Source organism: Bombina bombina, chromosome 6 (genome assembly GCF_027579735.1).
Source record: "Bombina bombina isolate aBomBom1 chromosome 6, aBomBom1.pri, whole genome shotgun sequence".
NCBI lineage: Eukaryota > Metazoa > Chordata > Amphibia > Anura > Bombinatoridae > Bombina > Bombina bombina.
This window is the reverse complement of record NC_069504.1, coordinates 149089202-149109041: the sequence shown is the minus strand read 5'-3', so window position 1 is coordinate 149109041 and position 19840 is coordinate 149089202. Positions and strand designations below refer to the sequence as shown.

Here is a 19840-nt window from a genome sequence, read left to right as displayed (position 1 = left end):
AGAAGGCTGGCATCTGTTGTTACAATTGTCCAATCTGGTCTGCGAAAGCTCATACCCTTGGACAGATGGGCCCGAGATAACCACCAGAGAAGAGAATCTCTGGTTTCCTGATCCAGATTTAGTAGAGGGGACAAATCTGTGTAATCCCCATTCCACTGACTGAGCATGCATAATTGCAGTGGTCTGAGATGCAGGCGCGCGAATGGCACTATGTACATTGCTGCTACCATTAAGCCGATTACTTCCATGCACTGAGCCACCATGGGGCGCGGAATGGAGTGAAGAACACGGCAAGCATTTAGAAGTTTTGATAACCTGGACTCCGTCAGGTAAATTTTAATTTCTACAGAATCTATTAAGAGTCCCTAGGAAGGAAACCCTCGTGAGAGGAGATAGAGAACTCTTTTCTTCGTTCACTTTCCACCCATGCGACCTCAGGAATGCCAGAACTATCTCTGTATGAGATTTGGCAATTTGAAAGCTTGACGCCTGTATCAGGATATCGTCCAGGTAAGGAGCCACCGCTATGCCTCGCGGTCTTAGGACCGCCAGAAGTGAGCCCAGAACCTTTGTAAAAATTCTTGGGGCTGTAGCCAACCCGAATGGAAGAGCTACAAATTGGTAATGCCTGTCTAGAAAGGCAAACCTCAGGAACTGATGATGATTCTTGTGAATCGGAATGTGAAGGTAGGCATCCTTTAAGTCCAATGTGGTCATGTACTGCCCCTCTTGGATCATGGGTAAAATGGTTCGAATAGTTTCCATCTTGAATGACGGAACTCTGAGGAATTTGTTTAGGATCTTTAAATCCAAAATTGGTCTGAAGGTTCCCTCTTTTTTGGGAACCACAAACAGATTTGAATAAAACCCCTGTCCTTGTTCCGTTTGCGGAACTGGATGGATCACTCCCATTACAAGGAGATCTTGTACGCAGCTTAGGAATGCCTCTTTCTTTATCTGGTTTGCAGATAATCTTGAAAGGTGAAATCTCCCTTGTGGAGGAGAAGCTTTGAAGTCCAGAAGATATCCCTGAGATATGATCTCCAACGCCCAGGGATCCTGAACATCTTTTGCCCACGCCTGGGCGAAGAGAGAGAGTCTGCCCCCTACTAGATCCGTTGTCGGATAGGGGGTCGCTCCTTCATGCTGTCTTAGAGGCAGCAGCAGGCTTTCTGGCCTGCTTGCCCTTGTTCCAGGACTGGTTAGGTTTCCAAGCCTGCTTGGATTGAGCAAAAGTTCCCTCTTGTTTTGAAGCAGAGGAAGTTGATGCTGCACCTGCCTTGAAATTTCGAAAGGCACGCTAATTAGACTGTTTGGCCTTTGATTTGGCCCTGTCCTGAGGAAGGGTATGACCCTTACCTCCAGTAATGTCAGCAATAATTTCTTTCAAACCAGGCCCGAATAAGGTCTGCCTAAGGTCTGCCCCTTGAAAGGAATGTTGAGTAATTTAGACTTTGAAGTCACATCAGCTGACCAGGATTTGAGCCATAGCGCCCTACGCGCCTGGATGGCGAATCCGGAATTCTTAGCCGTTAGTTTAGTCAAATGAACAATGGCATCCGAAACAAATGAGTTAGCTAGCTTAAGAGTTCTAAGCTTGTCAACAATTTCAGTCAATGGAGCTGTATGGATGGCCTCTTCCAGGGCCTCAAATCAGAATGCCGCCGCAGCAGTGAGAGGCGCAATGCATGCAAGGGGCTGTAAAATAAAACCTTGTTGAATAAACATTTTCTTAAGGTAACCCTCTAATTTTTTATCCATTGGATCTGAAAAAGCAAAACTGTCCTCAACCGGGATAGTGGTACGCTTTGTTAAAGTAGAAACTGCTCCCTCCACCTTAGGGACAGTCTGCCATAAGTCCCGTGTAGTGGCATCTATTGGAAACAATTTTCTAAATATAGGAGGTGGGGAAAGGGGCACACCGGGCCTATCCCACTCCTTACTAATAATTTCTGTAAGCCTTTTAGGTATTGGAAAAACATCAGTACTCACCGGCACTGCATAGTATTTATCCAGCCAACACAATTTCTCTGTCACTGCAATTGTGTCACAGTCATTCAGAGCAGCTAATACCTCCCCAAGCAATACACGGAGGTTCTCAAGCTTAAATTTAAAATTAGAAATCTCTGAATCAGGTCTCCCCGATTCAGAGACGTCACCCACAGACTGAAGCTCTCCGTCCTCAGGTTCTGCATTTTGTGACGCAGTATCAGACATGGCTCTTACAGCATCTACGCGCTCTGTATCTCGTCTAACCCCAGAGCTATCGCGCTTGCCACTCAATTCAGGCAATCTGGATAATACCTCTGACAGGGTATTATTCATGATTGCAGCCATGTCCTGCAAAGTAATCGCTATGGGCATCCCTGATGTACTTGGCGCCATATTAGTGTGCGTCCCTTGAGCGGGAGGCGAAGGGTCCGACACGTGGGGAGAGTTAGTCGCATAACTTCCCCCTCGACAGACCCCTCTGGTGACAATTCTTTTATAGATAAAGACTGATCTTTACTGTTTAAGGTGAAATCAATACATTTAGTACACATTCTCCAATGGGGCTCCACCATGGCTTTTAAACATAATGAACAAGTATCCTCTGTTTCAGACATGTTTGTACAGACTAGCAATGAGACTAGCAAGCTTGGAAAACAGTTTAAAGCAAGTTAACAAGCAATATAAAAAAAGTTACTGTGCCTTTAAGAGAAACAAATTTTGACAAAATTTGAAATAAAACTGAAAAAAAGCAGTTACACTAACACAATTTTACAGTGTATGTAACAAGTCAGCAGAGCATTGCACCCACTTGCAAATGGATGCTTAACCCCTTAATAACAAAAACAGAATAATAAATGACAAAAAACATAATTTATGTAAGAACTTACCTGATAAATTAATTTCTTTCATATTAGCAAGAGTCCATGAGCTAGTGACGTATGGGATATACATTCCTACCAAACCTCAAAATGCCTATAAATACACCCCTCACCACACCCACAAATCTTTTTAACGCATAGCCAAGAAGTGGGGTGATAAGACAAAAAGTGTGAAAGCATAAAAAATAAGGAATTTGAATAATTGTGCTTTATACAAAAAAATCATAACCACCACAAAAAAGGGTGGGCCTCATGGACTCTTGCTAATATGAAAGAAATGAATTTATCAGGTAAGTTCTTACATAAATTATGTTTTCTTTCATGTAATTAGCAAGAGTCCATGAGCTAGTGACGTATGGGATAATGAATACCCAAGATGTGGATCTTCCACGCAAGAGTCACTAGAGAGGGAGGGATAAAATAAAGACAGCCAATTCTGCTGAAAATAATCCACACCCAAAATAAAGTTTAAATCTTATAATGAAAAAAACTGAAATTATAAGCAGAAGAATCAAACTGAAACAGCTGCCTGAAGTACTTTTCTACCAAAAACTGCTTCAGAAGAAGAAAACACATCAAAATGGTAGAATTTAGTAAAAGTATGCAAAGAAGACCAAGTTGCTGCTTTGCAAATCTGATCAACCGAAGCTTCATTCCTAAACGCCCAGGAAGTAGAAACTGACCTAGTAGAATGAGCTGTAATCCTTTGAGGCGGAGTTTTACCCGACTCGACATAAGCATGATGAATCAAAGACTTTAACCAAGACGCCAAAGAAATGGCAGAGGCCTTCTGACCTTTCCTAGAACCCGGAAAAGATAACAAATAGACTAGAAGTCTTTCGGAAATTTTAGTAGCTTCAACATATTTCAAAGCTCTAACTACATCCAAAGAATGCAACGATCTTTCCTTAGAATTCTTAGGATTAGGACACAATGAAGGAACCACAATTTCTCTACTAATGTTGTTAGAATTCACAACCTTAGGTAAAAATTAAAAGAAGTTCGCAACACCGCCTTATCCTGATGAAAAATCAGAAAAGGAGACTCACAAGAAAGAGCATATAAATCAAACTCTTCTAGCAGAAGAGATGGCCAAAAGAAACAAAACTTTTCAAGAAAGTAATTTAATGTCCAGCGAATGCATAGGTTCAAACGGAGGAGCTTGAAGAGCCCCCAGAACCAAATTCAAACTCCAAGGAGGAGAAATTGACTTAATAACAGGTTTTATACGAACCAAAGCTTGTACTAAACAATGAATATCAGGAAGATTAGCAATCTTTCTGTGAAAAAGAACAGAAAGAGCAGAGATTTGTCATTTCAAGGAACTTGCAGACAAACCTTTATCCAAACCATCCTGAAGAAACTGTAAAATTCTAGGAATTCTAAAAGAATGCCAAGAAAATGATGAGAAAAACACCAAGAAATGTAAATCTTCCAGACTCGATAATATATCTTCCTAGATACAGATTTACGAGCCTGTAACATAGTATTAATCAGAGAGTCAGAGAAACCTCTATGACTGAGAATCAAGCGTTCAATCTCCATACCTTCAAATTTAAGGATTTGAGATCCTGATGGAAAAAAGGACCTTGCGATAGAAGGTCTGGTCTTAACGGAAGAGTCCACGGTTGGCAAGTGGCCATCCAAAAACCTGTGAGGCCATGCTGGAGCCACCAGCAGAACAAACGAGCACTCTTTTAGAATCTTGGAAATTACTCTTGGAAGAAGAACTAGAGGCGGAAAGATATAGGCAGGATGATACTTCCAAGGAAGTGACAATGCATCCACTGCCTCCGCCTGAGGATCCCTGGATCTGGACAGATACCTGGGAAGCTTCTTGTTTAGATGAGAAGCCATCAGATCTATTTCTGGAAGTCCCCACATTTGAACAATCTGAAGAAATACCTCTGGGTGAAAAGACCATTCGCCCGGATGTAACGTTTGGCGACTGAGATAATCTGCTTCCCAATTGTCTATACCTGGGATATGAACCGCAGAAATTAGACAGGAGCTGGATTCCGCCCATACCAGAATTCGAGATACTTCTTTCATAGCCAGAGGACTGTGAGTCCCTCCTTGATGATTGACATATGCCACAGTTGTGACATTGTCCGTCTGAAAATAAATGAATGACTCTCTCTTTAGAAGAGGCCATGACTGAAGAGCTCTGAAAATTGCACGGAGTTCCAAAATATTGATTGGTAATCTCACCTCCTGAGATTCCCAAACCCCTTGTGCTGTCAGAGACCCCCAAGCAGCTCCCCAACCTGTCAGACTTGCATCTGTTGAAATCACAGTCCAGGTTGGAAGAACAAAAAGAAGCCCCCTGAACTAAACGATGGTGGTCTGTCCACCACGTCAGAGAGTGTCGTACAATTGGTTTTAAAGATATTAATTGAGATATCTTTGTATAATCCCTGCACCACTGGTTCAGCATACAGAGCTGAAGAGGTTGCATGTGAAAACGAGCAAAGGGGACCACGTCCAATGCAGCAGTCATAAGACCTAGAATTTCCATGCATAAGGCTACCGAAGGGAAAGATTGAGACTGAAGATTTCGACAAGCTGAAACCAATTTCAGACGTCTCTTGTCTGTCAGAGACAAGGACACTGAATCTATCAGGAAACCTAAAAAGGTTACCCTTGTCTGAGGAATCAACAAACTTTTTGGTAAATTGATCCTCCAACCATGTTCTAGAAGAAACAACACTCATAAAAGACTGGAAATGTTCTTTCTAGTGAAAATAAGCAAAGGGAATTGAATCCAATGCTGTGGCCATAAGACCTAAAACTTCTGTGCATATATAGCAACTGAAGGAAATAATAGAGACTAAAGGTACCGACAGACGGAACCCAATAGAATTATCCCTTGTCTGATAGAGACAAAGACAGTGACACAAACTATCTGGAAACCTAAAAAAGGTGACCTTTGTGTGAGGAATCAAGAGCTTTCGAAAAAAAGATCCTCTAACTATGTCCTGAAGAGCAAGTGAATCATATGAGATTCCGCATCTTCAGAAAATAATCTGAATGAAAACAGAAAAAATAAAATATGCATTTATTGTATCTAATGAAAACAAATAATGCTATCAATGACCATAAAAAGTTAAAATAGTTTGAATAAAACTCCAAACCCGGTTCCTAAAAAAGGAACTGGAAGAAATACCCCAGAAGATTCCAGGTCTGAGCAGCGCTTGAACTCCATGGGTGCCCAGCCATGCTTCAACAGTACCCAAAATATATAGGACAGAAACACACTTAAAGAAAGTGTTAGCCTTACTGGAATAAAATCAAAGAAATTTGGACAAAATAGAACTAATAAATTTCAAAGAAGTCTTAACCTGCCCCTTACCAGCCAAGCTGGAATACGGCACATACATCGCAATATTAGGGAGCTGATTTCGAACCCCAATTATAAACATGTTACTTGGGAAAGAACTCAGTAATTCGTTCCTTAATAAGAACAACCAAACTAGTATAAGCTTAAAGTTTTAGTCTTATAACTCAATCTTGAAGCCCAGAGTAACAGTTAAGAATTGAATCCAATTATAAAACAAATAATTGATTATCTTAGAACAAAAGAAATATGGATTTTCTTTTTCTTTTTTTTTTTAAAAATCACAAAATTCTTCTAGCTAAAATAGCTAAAGACATAGATTAACCCTCATTTGCGAAAATATTCAATAAAATGAAGACACAAATGAAATTATTAGCATGATAGTCCAGTTTAAAGGACCAGTCAATACAGTGGACTTGCATAATCAATAAATGCAAAACAACAAGACAAATGCAACAGCACCTAGTCTAGTAAAGGTTGTCCCTTAATGATAAAATAAATCATAATCTGATACTTGATCTTAAAGTAAACAGAAAAAAATGAAGCAATTGCAATATCCAAATAAATCACAGGACCAAGAAAAGTACCTGAAACTAAATAATTTTCCATAAATAAGATACAACTATCTAAAGGAAAATAAAAACTATTTTGCTATAGAAACAATAGCATAATTAGTAGAAGTAGAGATAGCTCCAATAAATTGGAGAACCCTCCAAATTGAATTTAACTGCTGGCAAAGAATATAGTTTAAAAACCTTCGAAAAAGGAATAAAAGAAAATTCTCAGCCTATTCCATTCCCTAGAATGGGGAAATGGAAAGAAAACCTCTGAAAACACAGAAGAAATAAATAGGCAGAAATAGTGTCAGCTAGTCTTAAAGAACTAGTTACCTTAATATCCAAAATAATCAACAAAGAACAAATGTACTTTAATAATAGAAAAATAATAAAAAAGTAGATTTGTTAGTGTCAATATCTGATGAAGAAAATTTCTGAAAGAGAAAAAACATCATCAGAGAAGGATAAATCAGTATGTTGTTGGTCATTTGAAACTTCAATAATTAAAAAAGAAGTGAAAAAAACCTAAAAATTTTATTAGAAGGCATGAAGTCAGACAAAGCCTTTAAAATAGAATCAAAAAATATTTCTTATAAATCTGCTAAATATTTCTTGTACATAAGATGTAAGAATGGAAATATATAAAGCATAAAAACTAATGGATTCTGCATGTAAAAATATATCATAATAACTTATTACAAACCATAGCTAAAGATAAACATTTATAACATTTAAAATAAATGAACTTAGCTTTGGTAGAACTGAAACTCAGTTAAGCGTTTTTCCAGAAGTGGCTTCTGATTCAGGGTCAATCTGAGACATCTTGCAATATGTAATAGAAAAAAAACAACATATAAAGCAAAAATGATCAAATTCCTTAAATGACAGTTTCAGGAATGGGAAAAAAATGACAATGAACAAGCTTCTAGCAACCAGAAGCAATAAATAATGAGACTTAAATATTGTGGAGACAACAATGACGCTCAAATTTTTTAGCGCCAAAAAAGCCGCCCACATTATTTGGCGCCTAAATGACGCAACTTCCGGCGACACGTATGACGCCGGAAATGACAAGAAAATTTTTGCGCCAAGAAAGTCCGCGCCAAGAATGACGCAATAAAATGAAGCATTTTCAGCCCCCGCGGGCCTAACAGCCCACAGGAAAAAAGTCAAATTTTAAGGTAAGAAAAAATTGATTTATTCATATGAATTATCCCAAATATGAAACTGACTGTCTGAAATAAGGAACGTTGAACATCCTGAATCAAGGCAAATAAATGTTTAAACACATATATTTAGAACTTTATAAAAAAGTGCCCAACCATAGCTTAGAGTGTCACAGAAAATAAGACTTACTTACCCCAGGTCACTCATCTACATGTTTGTAGAAAGCCAAACCAGTACTGAAACGAGAATCAGTAGAGGTAATGGTATATATAAGAGTATATCGTCGATCTGAAAAGGGAGGTAAGAGATGAATCTCTACGACCGATAACAGAGAACCTATGAAATAGACCCCGTAGAAGGAGATCATTGAATTCAAATATGCAATACTCTCTTCACATCCCTCTGACATTCACTGCACGCTGAGAGAAACGGGCACCAACCTGTTGCAGAGCGCATATCAACGTAGAATCTAGCACAAACTTACTTCACCACCTCCACAGGAGGCAAAGTTTGTAAAACTGATTTGTGGGTGTGGTGAGGGGTGTATTTATAGGCATTTTGAGGTTTGGGAAACTTTGCCCCTCCTGGTAGGAATGTATATCCCATACGTCACTAGCTCATGGACTCTTGCTAATTACATGAAAGAAACGTTTTTTAAACACAGTCACAACAACTGCCACAGTCTACTGTGATTGTTACCCTCCTCAAACACGACTTTGAAGCCTTTTGAGCCCTTCAGAGATGTCCTGTATCATGCAGAGGGAAGCTGAATGTCTCTGTCAGTATTTTTATCTTCACAGAAAAGCACTAAAATAGGCCCTTCCCACTCATATTGCAACAGTGGAAAGCTTCAGGAAACTGTTTCTAGGCAAAAATCAAGCCAGCCATGTGGAAAAAAACTAGGCCCCAATAAGTTTTGTCACCAAACATATATAAAAACTATTAACATGCCAGCAAACGTTTTATATTACACTTTTATAAGAGTATGTATCTCTGTTAATAAGCCTGATACCAGTCGCTATCACTGCATTTAAGGCTTAACTTACATTAAAACGGTATCAGCAGCATTTTTCTAGCAAATTCCATCCCTAGAAATATGTTAACTGCACATACCTTATTGCAGGAAAACCTGCACGCCATTCCCCCTCTGAAGTTACCTCACTCCTCAGAATATGTGAGAACAGCAGTGGATCTTAGTTACTTCTGCTAAGATCATAGAAATCACAGGCAGATTCTTCTTCTAATGCTGCCTGAGATGAAACAGTACACTCCGGTACCATTTAAAAATAACAAACTTTTGATTGAAGTTAAAAAACTAACTATAATACACCACTCTCCTCTTACTACGTCCATCTTTGTTGAGAGTTGCAAGAGAATGACTGGATATAGCAGTGAGGGGAGGAGCTATATAGCAGCTCTGCTGTGGGTGATCCTCTTGCAACTTCCTGTTGGGAAGGAGAATATCCCACAAGTAATGGATGATCCGTGGACTGGATACACTTAATAAGAGAAACACAGCACTCTATATGTTCCAAGCCAAGAGACAGAAAAAACATAATTTATGCTTACCTGATAAATTTATTTCTCTTGTAGTGTATCCAGTCCACAGATCATCCATTACTTATGGGATATTCTCCTTCCCAACAGGAAGTTGCAAGAGGATCACCCACAGCAGAGCTGCTACATAGCTCCTCCCCTAACTGTCATATCCAGTCATTCGACCGAAAACAAACAGAGAAAGGAGAAACCATAGGGTGCAGTGGTGACTGTAGTTTAATTAAAATTTAGACCTGCCTTAAAAGGACAGGGCGGGCTGTGGACTGGATACACTACAAGAGAAATAAATTTATCAGGTAAGCATAAATTATGTTTTCTCTTGTTAAAGGGATACTGTACCCAAAAATTTTCTTTCGGGATTCAGATCGAGCATGCAATTTTAAGCAACCTTCTAATTTACTCCTATTATCAAATGTTCTTTATTCTCTTGGTATCTTTATTTGAAATGCAAGAATGTAAGTTTAGATGCCGGCCCATTTTTGGTGAACAACCTAGGTTGTACTTGCTGATTGGTGGATAAATTCATCCACCAATCAAAAACTGCTGTCCAGAGTGCTGAACCAAGAAAAAAGCTTAGATGCCTTCTTTTTCATATAAAGATAGCAAGAGAACGAAGAAAAATTGATAATAGGAGTAAATTAGAAAGTTGCTTAAAATTGCATGCTCTATCAGAATCACAAAAGAACATTTTTGGGTACAGTGTCCCTTTAAGTGTATCCAGTCCACGGATCATCCATTACTTATGGGATACCAATACCAAAGCTAAAGTACACGGATGATGGGAGGGACAAGGCAGGATTAAGCGGAAGGAACCACTGCCTTAAGAACCTTTCTCCCAAAAACAGCCTCCGAAGAAGCAAAAGTATCAAATTTGTAAAATTTGGAAAAAGTGTGAAGCGAAGACCAAGTCGCGGCCTTGCAAATCTGTTCAACAGAGGCCTCATTTTTAAAGGCCCAGGTGGAAGCCACAGCTCTAGTAGAATGAGCTGTAATCCTTTCAGGGGGCTGCTGTCCAGCAGTCTCATAGGCTAGGCGTATTATGCTCCGAAGCCAAAAGGAAAGAGAGGTTGCCGAAGCTTTTTGACCTCTCCTCTGTCCAGAGTAAACGACAAACAGGGTAGATGTTTGACGAAAATCTTTAGTAGCTTGTAAGTAAAACTTCAAGGCACGGACTACATCCAGATTATGTAAAAGACGTTCCTTCTTTGAAGAAGGATTAGGACACAATGATGGAACAACAATCTCTTGATTGATATTCTTGTTAGAAACCACCTTAGGTAAAAACCCAGGTTTGGTACGCAGGACTACCTTATCTGCATGAAAAATCAGATAAGGAGAATCACATTGTAAGGCAGATAGCTCAGAGACTCTCCGAGCCGAGGAAATAGCCATCAAAAACAGAACTTTCCAAGATAAAAGTCTAATATCAATGGAATGAAGGGGTTCAAACGGAACTACTTGAAGAACTTTAAGAACCAAGTTTAAGCTCCATGGGGGAGCAACAGGTTTAAACACAGGCTTAATTCTAACCAAAGCCTGGCAAAATGCCTGGACGTCTGGAACCTCTGCCAGACGCTTGTGCAAAAGAATAGACAGAGCAGAAATCTGTCCCTTTAAGGAACTAGCTGATAATCCTTTGTCCAAGCCCTCTTGGAGAAAAGACAATATTCTAGGAATCCTAACCTTACTCCATGAGTAATTCTTGGATTCACACCGATAAAGATATTTACTCCATATCTTGTGGAAGATTTTCCTGGTAACAGGCTTTCGTGCCTGTATTAAAGTATCAATGACTGACTCGGAGAAGCCACGCTTTGATAGAATCAAGCATTCAATCTCCATGCAGTCAGTCTCAGAGAAATTAGATTTGGATGATTAAAAGGACCTTGTATCAGAAGGTCCTGTCTTAGAGGCAGAGTCCATGGTGGAAAGGATGACATGTCCACTAGGTCTGCATACCAAGTCCTGCGTGGCCACGCAGGTGCTATCAGAATCACCGATGCTCTCTCCTCTTTGATTTTGGCAATCAGTCGAGGGAGCAGAGGAAACGGTGGAAACACATAAGCCAGGTTGAAGAACCAAGGCGCTGCTAGAGCATCTATCAGCGTCGCTTCTGGGTCCCTGGACCAGGATCCGTAACAAGGAAGCTTGGCGTTCTGGCGAGACGCCATGAGATCCAAATCTGGTTTGCCAAAACGATGAATCAACTGAGCAAACACCTCCGGATGGAGTTCCTACTCTCCCGGATGGAAAGTCTGACGACTTAGAAAATCCGCCTCCCAGTTCTCCACGCCTGGGATATGGATTGCTGACAGGTGGCAAGAGTGGTACTCTGCCCAGCGAATTATTTTTGAGACTTCTAACATCGCTAGGGAACTCCTGGTTCCCCCTTGATGGTTGATGTAAGCCACAGTCGTGATGTTGTCTGACTGAAATCTGATGAACCTCAGAGTTGCTAACTGAGGCCAAGCCAGAAGAGCATTGAATATCGCTCTTAACTCCAGAATATTTATTGGAAGGAGTTTCTCCTCCTGAGTCCACGATCCCTGTGCCTTCAGGGAATTCCAGACTGCACCCCAACCTAGAAGGCTGGCATCTGTTGTTACAATTGTCCAATCTGGCCTGCGAAAGGTCATACCCTTGGACAGGTGTACCCGAGACAACCACCAGAGAAGAGAATCTCTGGTCTCTTGATCCAGATTTAGCAGAGGGGACAAATCTGTGTAATCCCCATTCCACTGACTCAGCATGCATAATTGCAGCGGTCTGAGATAAAGGCGCGCAAATGGCACTATGTCACCGAAGGGCGCAGAATGGAGTGAAGAACACGGCAAGCATTTAGAAGTTTTGATAACCTGGACTCCGTCAGGTAAATTTTCATTTCTACAGAATCTATAAGAGTCCCTAAGAAGGAGACTCTTGTGAGTGGGGATAGAGAACTCTTTTCCTCGTTCACTTTCCACCCGTGCGACCTCAGAAATGCCAGAACTATCTCTGTATGAGACTTGGCAACTTGAAAGCTTGACGCCTGTATCAGGATGTCGTCTAGATACGGAGCCACCGCTATGCCTCGTGGTCTTAGAACCGCCAGAAGTGAGCCCAGAACCTTTGTAAAGATTCTCGGGGCTGTAGCCAACCCGAAGGGAAGAGCTACAAATTGGTAATGCCTGTCTAGAAAGGCAAACCTTAGAAACCGATGATGATCTTTGTGAATCGGTATGTGAAGGTAGGCATCCTTTAAGTCCACTGTGGTCATGTACTGACCTTCTTGGATCATGGGTAAGATGGTCCGAATAGTTTCCATTTTGAAAGATGGAACTCTGAGGAATTTGTTTAAGATCTTTAGATCCAAAATTGGTCTGAAGGTTCCCTCTTTTTTGGGAACCACAAACAGATTCATATAAAAACCCTGTCCTTGTTCCGTCCGCGGAACTGGATGGATCACTCCCATAACTAGGAGGTCTTGCACACAGCGTAGGAATGCCTCTTTCTTTATCTGATTTGCAGGTAGCCTTGAAAGATGAAATCTCCCTTGTGGAGGGGAAGCTTTGAAGTCCAGAAGATATCCCTGAGATATGATCTCCAACGCCCAGGGATCCTGAACATCTCTTGCCCACGCCTGGGCGAAGAGATAAAGTCTGCCCCCTACTAGATCCGTCGCCGGATAGGGGGGCGTTCCTTCATGCTGTCTTAGAGGCAGCAGCAGGCTTTCTGGCCTGCTTGCCTTTGTTCCAGGACTGGTTAGGTTTCCAGGCCTGCTTAGATTGCACAAAAGTTCCCTCTTGTTTTGAAGCGGAGGAAGTTGATGCTGCACCTGCCTTGAAATTTCGCAAGGCACGGAAATTAGACTGTTTGGCCTTTGCTTTGGCCCTGTCCTGAGGAAGGGTGTGACACTTACCTCCAGTAATGTCAGCAATAATTTCCTTCAAACCAGGCCCGAATAAGGTCTGCCCCTTGAAAGGAATGTTGAGTAATTTAGACTTCGAAGTCACGTCAGCTGACCAGGATTTAAGCCATAGCGCCCTACGCGCTAGGATGGCGAATCCGGAATTCTTAGCCGTTAGTTTAGTCGAATGAACAATGGCATCAGAAACAAATGAGTTAGCTAGCTTAGGTGTTCTAAGCTTGTCAATAATTTCAGTCAATGGAGCTATATGGATGGCCTCTTCCAGGGCCTCAAACCAGAATGCCGCCGCGGCCGTGACAGGCGCAATGCATGCAAGGGGCTGTAAAATAAAGCCTTGTTGAATAAACATTTTCTTAAGGTAACCCTCCAATTTTTTATCCATTGGATCTGAAAAAGCACAACTGTCCTCAACCGGGATAGTGGTATGCTTTGCTAAAGTAGAAACTGCTCCCTCCACCTTAGGGACAGTCTGCCATAAGTCCCGTGTAGTGGCGTCTATTGGAAACATTTTTCTAAATATAGGAGGTGGGGAAAAAGGCACACCCGGTCTATCACACTCCTTGCTATTAATTTCTGTAAGCCTTTTAGGTATAGGAAAAACATCAGTACACACCGGCACCGCATAGTATTTATCCAGCCTACACAATTTCTCTGGTACTGCAACTGTGTTACAGTCATTCAGAGCAGCTAATACCTCCCCAAGCAATACACGGAGGTTCTCAAGCTTAAATTTAAAATTAGAAATCTCTGAATCAGGTTTTCCCGAATCAGAGACGTCACCCACAGACTGAAGCTCTCCGTCCTCATGATCTGCAGCAGTATCAGACATGGCCTTTACAGCATCTGCACGCTCTGTATTTCTCCTAACCCCAGAGCAATCGCGCTTGCCTCTTAATTCAGGTAACCTGGATAATACCTCTGACAGGGTATTATTCATGATTGCAGCCATGTCCTGCAAGGTAATCGCTATGGGCGTCCCTGATGCAATTGGCGCCATATTAGCGTGCATCCCCTGAGCGGGAGGCGAAGGGTCTGACACGTGGGTAGAGTTAGTCGGCATAACTTCCCCCTCGTCAGAATCTTCTGGTGATATTTCTTAAATAGTTAAAGACTGATCTTTACTGTTTAACCCCTTAAGGACAAGGCCATTTTTCAATTTCTTTCCCTTAAGGACCAAGGCTATTTTTACATTTCTGCGGTGTTTGTGTTTAGCTGCAATTTCCCTCTTACTCATTTACTGTACCCACACATATTATATACCGTTTTTCTCGCCATTAAATGGACTTTCTAAAGACACCATTATTTTCATCATATTTTACAATTTACCATAAAAAAAATTATAAAATATGATGAAAAAATGGAAAAAACCACACGTTTTCTAACTTTGACCCCCAAAATCTGTTGCACATCTACAACCACCAAAAAACACCCATGCTAAATAGTTTCTAAATTTTGTCCTGAGTTTAGAAATACCCAATGTTTACATGTTCTTTGCTTTTTTTGTAAGTTATAGGGCAATAAGTACAAATACCACTTTGCTATTTCCAAACCATTTTTTTTCAAAATAAGCGATAGTTATATTAGAACACTGATATCTGTCTGGAATCCCTGAATATCCCTTGACATGTATATTTTTTTTTTAGTAGACATCCCAAAGTATTGATCTAGGCCCATTTTGGTCTATTTCATGCCACCATTTTACCGCCAAATGCGATCAAATAAATAAAATTGTTCACTTTTTCACAAACTTTTTCACAAATATCAGGTTTCTCACTGAAATTGTTTACAAACAACTTGTGCAATTATGGCACAAATGGTTGTAAATGCTTCTCTGGGATCCCCTTTGTTTAGAAATAGCAGACATATATGGCTTTGGCGTTGCTTTTTGGTAATTAGAAGGCCGCTAAATGCCGCTGCGCACCAAACTTGTATTATGCCCAGCAGTGACAGGGTTAATTAGGTAGCTTGTAGGGAGCTTGCAGGGTTAATTTTAGCTTTAGTGTAGAAATCAGCCTCCCACCTGACACATCCCACCCCCTGATCCCTCCCAAACAGCTCTCTTCCCTCCCCCACCCCACAATTTTCCCCGCCATCTTAAGTACTGGCAGAAAGTCTGCCAGTACTAAAATAAAAGTTTTAATTTGTTTTTTTTATTATTTAAAAAAATAATAATGATATTCTGCTGTGTAGGATCCCCCCCTTAGCCCCCAACCTGCCTGATCCCCCCCAAAGAGCTCTCTAACCCTCCCCCCACTAACTATTAGTAACCATTTTGGGTACTGGCAGCTGTCTGCCAGTACCCACTTTGCAAAATAACTTTTTTATTTTTTATTTAAACCTAACATTTTCTGTAGTGTAGCTGCCCCCCTCCATACCCTACACCCTCCCCCTCCCAGATCACCCCCAGATCACTCCTCCACCCCACCACCCTCTTCCAGCCCAAAAAAAAATTCACATAATTGTGTTAGATCGCGATCGCGCGCGCGCGCGAACGCGCACCCGCCCCTCACCTTCAGCGCGCGCTCCCGCGCGCACCCGGCATAGTGAACGGCCGGAAGGAAGTTCCCCAGTGATGGCCCACCCACCCACCTCCCTGCAATGGCTCCCACCCACCAACGATCAGGCACCATCACTGGCCGATGCAGAGAGGGCCACAGAGTGGCTCTCTCTGCATCGGTGTGCCTAAAAAGGTATTGCAGTGATGCCTCAATATTGAGGCATCACTGCAATACCTTGAAAGCGGCTGGAAGCGATCAGGATCGCTTCCAGTCGCTTGAAACCCTTAACGACGTACAGGGTACGTCTCTGGTCTTTAAAGACCAGTTTGTGTAAGACGTACCCTGTACGACATGCGTCGTTAAGGGGTTAAGGTGAAATCAATACATTTAGTACACATTCTCCTATGGGGCTCCACCATGGCTTTCAAACATAATGAACAAGTTGTTTCCTCTGTGTCAGACATGTTTAAACAGACTAGCAATGAGACTAGCAAGCTTGGAAAACACTTTAAACAAGTTTACAAGCAATATAAAAAACGTTACTGCACCTTTAAGAAACACAAATTTTTGTCAAAATTTGAAATAACAGTGAAAAAAGGCAGTTACACTAACAAAATTTTTACAGTGTATGTAACAAGTTAGCAGTGCATTGCACCCACTTTCAAATGGATGATTAACCCCTTAATACCCAAAACAGAATAATAACTGACAAAAACTTTTTTTTTTTTTAAATAGTAACAACAACTGCCACAGCTCTACTGTGGCTTGTTACCTCCCTCAAAAACGACTTTGAAGCCTTTTGAGCCCTCCTGAGATATCCTGGATCATGCAGGAAGAAGCTGGATGTCTGTATCTGTAATTTTTGCTGCACAAAAAAAACCCTCCCACTCATATTACAACAGTGGAAAGCTGTTACTAGGCAGAATTCAAGCCAGCCATATGGAAAAAAACTAGGCCCCAATAAGTTTTATCACCAAATACATATAAAAACGATTGAACATGCCAGCAAACATTTTATATTACATTTTTATAAGAGTATGCATCTCTATTAATAAGCCTGATACCAGTAGCTTCACTGCATTTAAGGCTTTACTTACATTAGTTCAGTATCAGCAGCATTTTCTAGCAAATTCCATCCCTAGAAAAATATTAACTGCACATAACTTATTGCAGGAAAACCTGCACGCCATTCCCTCTCTGAAGTTACCTCACTCCTCAGAATATGTGAGAACAGCCATGGATCTTAGTTACTTCTGCTAAGATCATAGAAAACACAGGCAGATTCTTCTTCTAAATACTGCCTGAGATAAACAGTACACTCCGGCACCATTTAAAAATAACAAACTTTTGATTGAAGAATAAACTAAGTATAAAACACCACACTCCTCTTACGACCTCTATCTTGGTTGAGGCTTGCAAGAGAATGACTGGATATGACAGTTAGGGGAGGAGCTATGTAGCAGCTCTGCTGAGGGTGATCCTCTTGCAACTTCCTGTTGGGAAGGAGAATATCCCATAAGTAATGGATGATCCGTGGACTGGATACACTTAACAAGAGAAACACTACTCATAATAAAAACATGATTAAAAAAACCCTGTTCAATAATCCCGCTCAGGAGATATTTGCCCTTGATACCAAAATACTAAAGGAGTCCCATTGAGACCCTAATTTTACCTAAACGATCTTACCAAAATCCACGCCGTGGAACAGGAACATGGCCCTTCAAGTGTGAAGAATAGTAGCATGGCAAAGCAAAGTTAGACAACGTCAAGTGCTGAAGGAGCTGTGAATACCAGTCGGGATGGTGTCGCAGGGGAAGCTCCCACTGCATCTCCGGACTCTCACTTTCGCCCAGGCCCTCACACAAGAGACTGACAGGATTACTTAAAATTCCTGTCTCTTGTTGAAGGGTAGCACCCTCCATAAGAGACAAAATATATAAAAAATAAAATAAAAGAGAAAAACAAACTTCTGACACTTCTCTGCCAACCTCCTGAGATGAAAGGCAAAGAATGACTGGGGGATGAGGAAAGTGGGAGCTGTATTTAAGCCTTTGGTTGGGGTGTCTTTGCCTCCTCCTGGTGGCCAGGTTCTTATTTCCCAAAAGTAATGAATGCAGCTGTTGACTCTTTCCATTTATGAAGAAAATCCCAAACATTTGGCGTGATTTCTCTCCATCCCAACAAGGTTTTGAATAGATCAGACCCTAAGGCTGCTAAGCTAAAACGCATTAAACTGCTCCACTAACTTGAGAAATCATATAAACTGGATGTTTTTAAACATTTTGTTGTTTAACTGAAGGTTTGACAAGTGTCTTAAATCAGTGGAAGGGCTCTTGTGGTTTTTTGGAGGAGTCGGTTTAGACATTTACACCATATGATTTAACTGTCATGGGCTGTGGTCTGGGAGCAGTAGAAAAAGTGAAAGACAGGCAAGGACTACAGTGTTTGAGCTAGAGAATGTGAACAGACTTTTTTGCTGTATGAAGACCTTACTGTGGCGTACCATTAGTAAAAGACAAATAGTATAATTATATTACAAATAGGTCTGGTCCACCAAGCTATTTCGATATACAGACATTTGCCTTCCGCATTGTGTTCTGCTGTGTTAGCCAGTTAATGTGTTTAAGCACCCCAGGCGGTTCCAACATTTTCTTTTATACAAGTGTGCTTATTTTTCAGGACACAATCATTTAAAATCTTAAAGGGACAGTCTACTCCAAAAATTATTTAAAGAGATATACTGTATAATCCCTTTATTACCCATTCCCCAGTTTTGCATAACCAACGCTGTTATTTAAAGATACTTTTTACCTCTGTCGTTACGTTGTATCTAAGCCTCTGCAGACTACCCCCTTATTTCAGTTCTTTTGACAGACTTGCAATTTAACCAATCAGTGATGGCTCTTAAATAACTTTGCGGGAGTGAGCATTGAAAAGTTGTTTAAAATTGCATGTCCTATCTGAATCATCAAAGTTTCATTTTGACTTGAGTGTCCTTTTAATAATGTATAATATTATTAGGCATATTATAAATGGTCACTTTAAATATTCGTATACATCCTTGAATATGCTATGCAATAATACATTCATATATACTTTTTACACCCTGCTACATAAAAATAAGCTTACCTCAACAACAATGCCAACAAATTGTACCGCAGAAGTAGTATAGTCTTGATATTTTAACAAAACTTTGTCTCCTTTGAAGAAAAATTAAACAAAAAATATATTAAGAAATTGCATTCTTTCCCATTAAAAATAGTTGAAATGTGTAGACTACATGGTCATGTCTTTGGTCATCTACAAAAATAAACTGTTAATGAATAGCTAAAATAGACCATCTGACCATGTATGTATGTGGAAATACATACATGTACACAAAACATGGAAGAGGACTCATCTCGCAGGCATCTATTGGCAAAACTTAGATCTGGGTGCTCCCCTGGCATTCTCAGAAAGCTGGGCTTACATCCAGTCTTTAAAGATTACATCTAAATATCAAATCACATGACAGTCAACACTCACTCAAATGCATCCAGTTAGATTCAAAACATAAATGATGCTTACCTAATAATTTTCATTTCTTCAGATGGAAAGAGTCCACAGCTGCATTCATTACTTTTGGGAATTCAGAACCTGGCCACTAGGAGGGGGCAAAGACACCCCAGCCAAAGGCTTAAATACCCCTCCCACTTACCTCCTCCCCCAGTCATTCTGCCAAGGAACAGTAGAAGAAATAACAGGGTGAAAAGGTGCCAAAAGAACAAAAAACAGACGTTCCACAGAAAATTACGGGTGGGGAGCTGTGCACTCTTTCCATCTGAAGAAAAGAAAATTATCAGGTAAGCATAATTTATGTTTTTCTTTATAAATTTAAAAAGTCCACAGCTGCAATCATTAAAGCTTGGGTATTGTTTTCCCAAAAGTAAAGGACACTGAATGCA

General features: G+C 40.7%; 1 protein-coding gene across 1 annotated transcript in view; it reads right to left on the bottom strand.

Moving 5' to 3' along the window:
• Nucleotides 1-19840, bottom strand: part of MOV10L1 (Mov10 like RISC complex RNA helicase 1) — a 1168229-nt gene that overhangs the window by 794808 nt on the left and 353581 nt on the right. Inside the window, exon 10 of the mRNA XM_053719185.1 lies at nucleotides 19026-19096. Coding sequence (XP_053575160.1) covers nucleotides 19026-19096 — 71 coding nt within the window. The remainder of the gene's footprint in view (nucleotides 1-19025; nucleotides 19097-19840) is intronic.